General features: G+C 32.8%; 1 protein-coding gene across 2 annotated transcripts; it reads right to left on the reverse strand.

Annotated features, from left to right (window-relative positions):
- Positions 1–2,269: 2,269 nt before the first annotated feature.
- On the reverse strand, positions 2,270–4,925 carry LOC107484611 (leucine-rich repeat receptor-like serine/threonine-protein kinase BAM3). 2 transcript variants are annotated; one of them, XM_052261123.1, is made up of 5 exons: positions 4,491–4,925; positions 4,350–4,406; positions 3,528–3,628; positions 2,982–3,058; positions 2,270–2,594 (listed from the first exon to the last, which is right to left on the reverse strand). In XM_052261123.1, the coding sequence occupies exons 1-3, from the start codon at positions 4,862–4,864 to the stop codon at positions 3,610–3,612; spliced, it is 450 nt and encodes a 149-aa protein (XP_052117083.1). In that variant the 5' UTR covers positions 4,865–4,925; the 3' UTR covers positions 2,270–2,594; positions 2,982–3,058; positions 3,528–3,609. The 2 variants fall into 2 exon arrangements, with proteins under 2 accessions (XP_052117083.1, XP_052117082.1); XM_052261122.1 differs by having other exon boundaries at positions 2,270–3,058.
- Between the last annotated feature and the right edge of the window lie 4,635 nt (positions 4,926–9,560).

A 9,560-nucleotide genomic window follows, 5' to 3' on the forward strand; every position in this document is an offset into this window, starting at 1 on the left:
AAAAGATTTAATTATTCTATTAGTTCTTTAGTTTTGTAAAATTTTTAATTAGATCTCTGTACTTTTTTTTTATTTGAGTTTTTGTACTAATTTTTTTTAGTTGAATTTTTATATAATTAATTATTATAAAAAAAATTAATTAAAAAATAAATAAAAATTTAATTAAAAAATACAAAAACCTAATTAAAAATTTGTGTGAAACTACAAAATTAATAGAATAATTAAATTTTATTATTATTCTCAAAAGGATTATTCTGTTCTATTCAATAACTTTCCACGCGGAAGGACCAGAAGTGATGCAAGGGATTACATCAGCAACGGGTTGTAATGGGGATGCTGTAGTTTTTTATTTTGGTTTGGTGTTTTCTCGTATCCTTCCTTGTTTAGACTTTAGACTTGGAAGCGGAATATCACAATGAGGTGTTNGATGATCAATTTTAATATATATATATATATATATGATAATTATTTTTAATTTTCACTTTATAATGGAAAATTTATTTTTATTCAATGGATAAAGTATATTTTGTTTTCTTAAATTTGATAAAAATTTCAAAAATACTCCTATGTTTTATTTTGTTTTAATTTTATCTCAAAAATTTTTAATTTGCATCAAATATATTCTCGACGGATAAATTTTCAAAAAATTTAAGATTAATCTAACAATAATGCATGAAAATTATGTTTAATTTACTTGTGTTGAGGAGTTGTTCTTATAAAATTGTTGTTGAATTGGTCTTAAATATTTTGAAAAATTAGCCATCAGGGATATATTTGATGCAAATCGAAAACTTTTAGGACAAAATTGAAACAAAATAAAACTTAGGAATATTTTTGAAAATTTTGTCAAACTTCAGGGACAAAAAATATACTTTACCCTTATTCATTTATTCCCATGGTAACAATATCTTCAACCTCTTATTTTTTTTTTGAATTTTTTTTCTAACATAATTATTCATACCCTGACCAAAGATAAAAGTTAAGGTCCAAATATACAAGTCCAATTAATTATACAAGGAGTTTAAAAAGTACAACATATTCACCCAAATTATATTAGTTAAAGACACAGGTCAGTTCACCCGATTGTTCGGGACATGAGTTTCACAACCAACGTTTAACCAGACTTGCATGACAAATAACACATTGTCAAACACTACTTTAGATTCTATCCAAAGCTCAGCCACCACCAGAATGTGGGATTACTTTCCTAATTTTAAAGAAGAAACTACCCACTATCACAAGTGAAAATATACCGGAGTAATAGCCAAGTCATCATCTTTCTCTACAAAATACCCTATCAAATTCAAGTATTTCTCAATCTTCACTTAAGTCTGTCTAAAACTCTTACTAGCTTAAGCATCAGAGTCCCTTGCAAGTACTTCCTACCATTATCCACTAAAAAATATTGGACAACTTTACCCTTCTAGCAAACAAGTCAGAACCTTTAATCATAGGAGTTTGGACCACACGTCTAGACCCCTACAACTTTGGTTTCAGGTTTTCTCTCGAAACATTGGCGTAACTACCGAGGACATGGAAGCCAACCATCAAGCATGGTGGATGTTCACTCAGAAGATGAACGTATTACATCAAATTCAGAATCACAAAGTGGAGGACACCACAATAACGATCGAGCACTTTTTATATCTCAACACTCAGAAAGAGGTAAAGGTATTGCCGAGGAGAGAGATAGAAGGGAGCCAGGAGGAAGAAGGATATGCTCCCAGATTTACATTTCCGAAGGATAAAAAATAGGAATGTAGCAGAGATCATGGGACTAGTTCAAGGTCATTAAGGCTGTCTGGAACAATTGGAGGTCACAACTAGAAAAGGGATTAATACAGACAGATTTAGTCTTTATTACAGAAGGATTTTTGGTTACCGACGAATTTTGTCCCTCTGTAAAAGCCTCGTCAAAAATTATTTACCGACGGATTTTTTCTGTCGGAAAATTACCGACGAATTTTTACCAGTTACTGACGAATTTTTCCTTTGTAAATTCTCCATCCATTTCCTTGAAACATCGAACTTTCCGATGGATTTTCCATCGGTAATTACAGATAAATTTTCTGTCGGTAATTGAAACCTTGGAAAACCATCCCAAACTCTGAATACAGATAGAAAATCCGTCTGTAAATCCATTAGTAAAGAAAAATGAATTTTTTTAAAGATTTTTCCATTGCAAAATAAATTTATTTTCATACAAAATAAATATAAATTTAATAATACAAATTTTTATTGATGGTACAAATAGAAAAACACACCAGTGAGTATAAAGTGCTTTCTTTATAATAAGAAGCAATTATTTCCATGCAATAATACAAGCTGAATACATTAGATGACAAGTAACTACTAGTGGACTCATCAAGATACAATATCCTAATTTATGGATAGCTTCATTCTTTCTTGAGCTTCTTAGTAATGGTGGCAATATACTTGCCCTCGTGGAATGCTTGCTCCAACTCAAGTTTAGTTGGTTGTCTTGATCCATCATCACCAGCATAAGTTCGGGCACCGTACGGACTGCCACCCTTCACTTCATTCATCTCAAACATACCGCCGCCGAATGTATATCTGATTGAGACAGTCTATCTCTGCTTCCAATTCAGCAGAGAATTAATTAAGACCAATGAGACAACAAAATATTTTATATGGGTAGAAATATAACTAGGAACATGTAAATTATAAAAGAAAAACATAAAATCTTAGCTCTTAACTAGGAACATCTAAATTATAAAATGCAAAACATAAAATTACGCTTGGATATCTGTTTAGACGTTGTTTGGGCAAGCTTACAGAAATAATATATCAAGTTTTAAATATAGATTATGGACCTATAAATTCAACTAATCAGTACAGAGAGGTTACTATTTTATTTACAAGAGATTAACAACATTTTCAAGCTTGAATGTGTAGACTGGAAAGCAGAAAAGATTTAGAAATAGCAAGAGAAACTCAGATAGGATAACTGAAAACATCACCATAGGGGGTGTGTGTTAAACTTCAAGGCTCCACCCACTTTGTCCTCAGTTATTAATTACTATAATTTGAACAGCACCTAGCAACATATAAACAATTGGGAAATCATGAATAAATAACTGGTGATTTCAATTGCATTTCTAGTGAATTTGCTAGTAACAAAATACATAATACCAAGTGGTATATTGTGGATTCCAATTATCATGCTGGTAAGTCTAGTAAAATAATTTCACATCCATTATAAGTTACCTTACCACTAGAAATATGATGAAATCCCGAGTTAATTATAGGATCCCTTTAGTGAGTTAGTTAGAGAAGTTACTCACTGTAAATAAAGGATATAGCAATTAGTTCATGTCTTTGATCATTTGCTACAGTTTAGCTTCTCTATCGTTGTAACTCAAAAGTTCATCAATATACACTATCTTGGGATTCCAGTTCAAACACATTGATCCCTACATATCTAGATAATATCTAAACCTATAGTTACAGGTACCATTTTTCATTAATTTTTGTAAAACACAAAAACAATTATGTAACATTATTACCTCATACAGGTGATTCTTGCTCTATGACCACTGAACAAAAAGTTAGCATCTTCTGATCCCACATCATCCCTATCCAAATCTGTCATTTCCACGGTTGAACCCTGGTAAACAACAATAAGTAAAGTGAATGTCGAGATTAATAACAGTCAACGAATATTTAGCAAATCAAATTTTCTCATAACTTCAAAAGATATTTCCAAAGAACAGCTACAACAATATTAACTTAAAACAAAAAAATGAGGTACAAGCAGTGAAAGGCAGCTCTTCGTGGTTAAAATAAATAAATCATTTAAAAAAAATCCCATAGACATGTCGAAAATTGAAAGAATGTGAAAGAATGCTAGAATTGAAGCTTGTTAGATTTCATGCAGCCAATTCTAAAAACAAGTTGTGTGCTCCAGAAGGTATTACATCTCTGCCAAAGAAGTTAAGCTATTTTTCTTGTAATCAAACTTGTTAGTAATTCCTGTGATTGTGAATTTACTCGAGTGTTGGATTTCCTCAAGACCTCAGCAGGTTACCAGGCAGAAGTTGTATTTGTGATCATTTTTACGATCTTGATTTCATCGGTATCCTTGAGTTTCATGATATGCTTCTAATTTTCTTTTTATAGTTTAGCTGAGTTCCCTGCATCTGAAGATTTTAGAATTGCTACTAACATTTGAATCCATATATTATGACCCCTCACAACTCACAAGTGCCCAAACAAAGCACAAACCAAGCAGAACTGAGAGAGTAAAAGTCACTTTCATGGCGAGGATTTTCAATAATTAAAAAAAATTAATAAAATCTAAAACATAAGAATATGTTTAATTAACTAACCTTGCAGCAGCACTGAGACCATAAGTGATCATGAATGCAATGAATTTTGTGTTCGCACTGCAGATTTTTATTTTTAAGATTAATTAAGGAGAATTAAATTTATGGAAATTAAAGTAAAATTAATTAGCAATGAAAGTTTACCAAATCTCAGGAGGAATAGCACCTGAAAAGTTGTTAACACTCAAATCCATCTTAAGAACACTTTTTAACTTGCCTATATCTAGTGGAATTTCACCTGAGAATCTGTTTCCATGAAGAAGAAGGATTTCCAAAACACTCTTTAACTTGCCTATATCAAGAGTGTAGCACTCACCAAGATCATTAGGCAAAGATCCAAAGAAAAAGTTGTTGAGCAAAATCAGAATCTTGAGCTTCTTACTAAAACAAAGAGACTTTGGAACTAGTCCTTTGAGCTTGTTTGTTGAAAGATCAAGTTCAGTTAATTTACCATTCTGTCCAAGCCTTGAAGGAATTGAACCAGTGAATTTGTTCTGCCAAAGCTTCAACACTTGCATAATGATGTAATGGTCAACGAATCACGGCACTATTGAAAGAGTACATAATATTGCAAGAAACTTCAAGTGATCACTAGATAATTATAATTAATCCAAAAGAGAATGAAGGAATAGTGATTTATATATAGCTAATGATGATGAATGGTAAAAATTAGTTAGTTAATGATGGTTTGATCATGTGGACTACTGCTGCTTAAGTAAACAGCTATATAGTTAGTATCCAATTGAATATTGATTAATGATAACGTATTATTATTGTAGCAAGAAATTAAAAGTGATGAATAAGATATCTATATACCCTACTCATCTTCTCCCGGTTTCTTCAGCTGCAACATCACACAAACTCATTAGCATTCTTTCACTACATTTCCAGTTTTTTGTGGTTCCTCATGAGCTCTTAAGTTCAAAGAAAACAAATTGAGTCACCAAGCAGAAGCACCTATTTGCCTTATTTTATCAATTTGTTTTAGCATGTTCATTTTAACGTCAGTTTGAATTGACGATTAACTCCCGGAAAAACAACACAGAGCAGCCATTTGAAGCTAATCTAAAAAGGCAAAATAGTTTACCATTCATGGGACACACACAGTCACAAAATCACAAACACAAATCATGTTGAAAATTACTAGTAACTAAAGGTTACACACAGTCAGCACCTTTGTCAATCTCAGCTTGTATCAGATCATAAAGAAAATTAGTCCACCACCCTTCAGATTTGATTATTACAGACATGGTTTGGTTTTTAGCCCTGGAACTTGATATTATATTGAAAGAATGCCATTGAAGATGTGATATTGCTGGTATCTTCATAAATATAACACTTGTAGGCATATACTTTAGCCCTGCAAATCATTTGAAAGCAGCTTTTAAATTTCATATTCTTTGTTCTCATATTTTTTCACTTCTAAAGCTCAATATCAGATTAAATACATGGATCTTTAGGCAGAACTATTTCCACAGCTTTGGATGGGAAAGTTCTAGCCGAAACCATGCAGGTTCTTGGACTCGATTGTATGATGCGGAGCAGTTTGTCGAGGTTGAAAAGAAATAGTCCTCTGAAGACTCTATAGAAGTGCCTATCCCCACCATGGAACAAGAAGAACACTAGAGAGATTGTGTAGAGATGATGTGTATAGTAGAAGATTTCAAACTTCATCCTTCTGATTTGTGGAAGTGAAGTGACATAGATAACTAGCTCGGTGACAAGTGTAATCACTCCTGCGAGGTATATTCGTCCTGTGTTTTGCCACTTCCAAATCTGTTTGAAGATCATGAACAAAAAATTAAAAGGAGAGTACTAATCATTACTACAATTAAAAGAAAATTGAAAATTTTGAAGAGTTTGGGCTTCACTTTTTTCTGTATATGGTGGCTGACACCCCAAACAAAGCAAGTGCTTGCACCGTGTATTGCAGCGAAAAATATCATTGCAGTTCCAAGCCAGGTGTGATATCTAACTGAAGCTTCAAATTGGATCCCGAGTATCCAAAACAGAGCCAATCCCCTTAAGATAGGAAGAAGAAGCAACGCAAGGCAGGCTTCGGCTAGCAACCCGAACCGGGTTGCTTAAAATGAGCAAAATCTCTTGAAATGCAAAACTAAAGAAAACAAAAGCTCAAATAGAAATACAAGTGTTCAACTACATACCACTACCAGTAGCCTTCATGATTGCATTGCTAATAAATGGTACTTTCAAACACATTGCAGCTATCACCTGTACCATAAGCTAATTAGGATAATTGTCTCACATTATAGAAGTACAGAATACATAAACTGATTAAATACAAGCATGCCATTTATTCTATATTTCGGTTGCATGTTACTTAGCAACTTTTCATGCTTGGTAAAATGCTAGATTGAAACTAAGCACTAGACACATTATCTTTAAATGTTAAGAATAGCAATATCATATATAACAAGAATCCTAAACACTATTTTTTTCCCTTATGGAGAAACGATTTATCATCAACCTAAAATTAAACAGAGTAAAGACAGAAAAAATGTGATAATTTTAATCTTATGAGTAGTTACTCACTGATGGAAGAGTAGCATCCAGTGAAGGAAAATGAGATTTTGGGATAATAAGAGAATGCCTGGTAAACAAAGTGCATGTTAGTTGACAAAACAATGATATGCAGAATAGTTGAAAAGGTAAATTTATTGCCTTATTGGATCATGAATTTCAAGTACAAATGATTACCGAATCCTAGAAAACTGTTAACTCTCGGTGGACTTGAGATGATAATTGATGAGGTCCTTGAACTTCTGCATGAGATAATGATAATCAGTGGTGGAGCTTGAAACGAAATTTTGGGGAGGGGGTCAGATAGAAGATAATTGTCAAGATACTTTTAATATAGACCCGTTTAAGATAAGCTCATCTAACCTCATCTCTCTAATTTGGGTGATATTCCCAAATTTGAAGCCGTTTTTTAGAGTATCGTTCCAAAGAATTAAGGTCAAACTCATCAGATGTAACTCTTTAAACTTTTGAAGGTTGTATCTTACTTTCTTCGTGATTCATTGAAGTAGAAGAACTATCTATAGATGTTAATATTGTAAAAGTTTTATGTTTTCCTTCTTAAATATTAGCCTTCCTCTTAAAAAATGCATCATCAACTCAATTTTTTATGATTATTTTATATAAAAATTTGAATATATATCCTGTAAAATATGTAAAAAAAAGGTTAGAAGGACAAATATTAAAATTTATAATATTTATTAAATTTTTTATCAATTTATACAAATACAATAATATCAATACTTATTGAATATTCTAATATTTTTTTATCATATAAAAAAATTAAATTAAATAAATAGTAAAATATAAAATAATATTAAATTACATAAATAAAAAATACCTAATTTTTTATATTTGAACTCAAAGGTAAAAGGAGTGTTGCTTATTGAATAGAGAGCTACGAAATGCGAATACACTCAATTCAGTCCAAATTCGATATGTTTTGAATGTTTAAAACTAAAACTATTGTGCAATAAAAACAAGAAATGAAGATTGAACTTTAGTATTTTAAGTCATAATAAAATATTTGAGTTAACTGAACTATTTTTTATTTTTTGAAAAAGTATTACTAATTTTTTTAATAAAAGTTTGGGGGGGCCGTGGCCACCCCTTGTCTGAACTAAGCTCCGCCACTGAATTGATAATTGAAAGTGAAAACAGCCACTAAAGTGATTGAATGGAACTTGATATTACCTGCTTCTTTGATTTGCTAGTAACTAAAGGTCACACACAGTCACAAACAAAATAGGTTGAATAGATAAGCAGAAACACAATTTTGCTAATACTCCAAACGCAAAACTACCGAGAAGAAGCATTACTAGAGAAGAAGCCATTAACTGAATTAAATTTCTATTCTAGACAACATTCATCAAGCTCATATTAACAACGTTCGGCAATCCAGATTAACAATCTAAAAATTTCTCAACTATTCAGAGTCAAAACCTAATCAAATCCTATTTTAACAACCTAAAAATCCACTAATCAGAAAACAAATCTAACTAAACTAATTACTAAAATCAGACTAGCTAAACAAAATTAATTGAACTCAAAAAAAATTAAAAGAATTTTGAAACTAAAACCTGGAAGCAGAGACAATCAAAACAGCGCAGAAGAAAAGAAGGATGCCCTGGTCTCTACGGTTCGAACAGGGGGAAAGAGAGAGGTGGAACTGCGGTTGACGGTGGAACCGATTTTGGTCGCCACGGAGCTAGGGCTTGCGCGAAGGTAGCCGCAGTATTGACTAGAGGAGATGATGGTTGTAGCGCTGGAAGAGATGATGGCTGTAGCCAAAACTGAGGAAGATAAAAGGAGAGAGAGAGGCGCGGCGGTGGTGGAGCTTGAGCTTGCTTTGTTCTGTAAACTAGAAAGAACGAGAGAGACAGGGGCTGTGTTCTACTAGTTTAGTGTTTAAAAAAGCGGAGAAGAAGGAGAAGGTAGCTGTGGCGGTTAGGGTGGCCGGCGGTGGCGCTGTGGGTGAGGAGAGGAGGAGAAGAAGTAGCCCGTTGATGGAGAAAAAGGGTGAGGAATGCTAGGTTTAGCTCTTGATTTGTGTGCTGTGAATGGAGCTCGAGTAATGGTAGGTTTAACTTATTATTTTCGACGGATTATTTTAAATTACAGACAGATTTTTTATCTATAATAATTTAATGAAATGTAGTATTTTTATTCATTTAATTATAGACGAATTTTTCGTCAGTAATTATTTCCCACGAAAAGAAATTAATTTTTCCGACAGAATTATCGACAGATTCTCTTTTCCGTCTGTAATTTATGCTAATTCATTTTTTTAATTTCCGACAAAAAATCCCTCACAAATTCCATCTGTATTTCCGTGGGATAAAATCTGTCGGAAATATCTGTCTGTAATAACTAGTTTTTTAGTAGTGGGTTGAGCTGGAACGACAACATGAGTCAAAATAGCAACTTCGGAAGGAACTACGAAGTCGCACAAAGCTTGAAGAAAAGATGAAGAGGTTAGAATCCGACCTCAAAAACAAAAAACGCTGTGAAGATCGTGATTTAACCCCTTTAGAAAGTGAGGACCCCTTCTTAGAGAAAATCATGCGGGATAAGGTTCTTAGAAGCTTCATGAGCTCGGATTATGGATCTTTGTGATCGAACTTCGAACCTGTGACACCACCTGAGCAACTTTAAAAGTTGCATGTACTTGGTGGA

Source organism: Arachis duranensis, chromosome 4, assembly GCF_000817695.3.
Source record: "Arachis duranensis cultivar V14167 chromosome 4, aradu.V14167.gnm2.J7QH, whole genome shotgun sequence".
Lineage (NCBI taxonomy): Eukaryota > Viridiplantae > Streptophyta > Magnoliopsida > Fabales > Fabaceae > Arachis > Arachis duranensis.

Excerpts from the sequence above, each read along its gene's own strand:
- LOC107484611 (XM_052261123.1), bottom strand. The coding sequence starts at position 4,864 with ATGCAAGTGTTGAAGCTTTGGCAGAACAAATTCACTGGTTCAATTCCT. Across the intron at positions 4,407-4,490 it reads GCTATTCCTCCTGAGATTTG|TGCGAACACAAAATTCATTG; the intron begins GTAAACTTTCAT and ends AAAAATCTGCAG.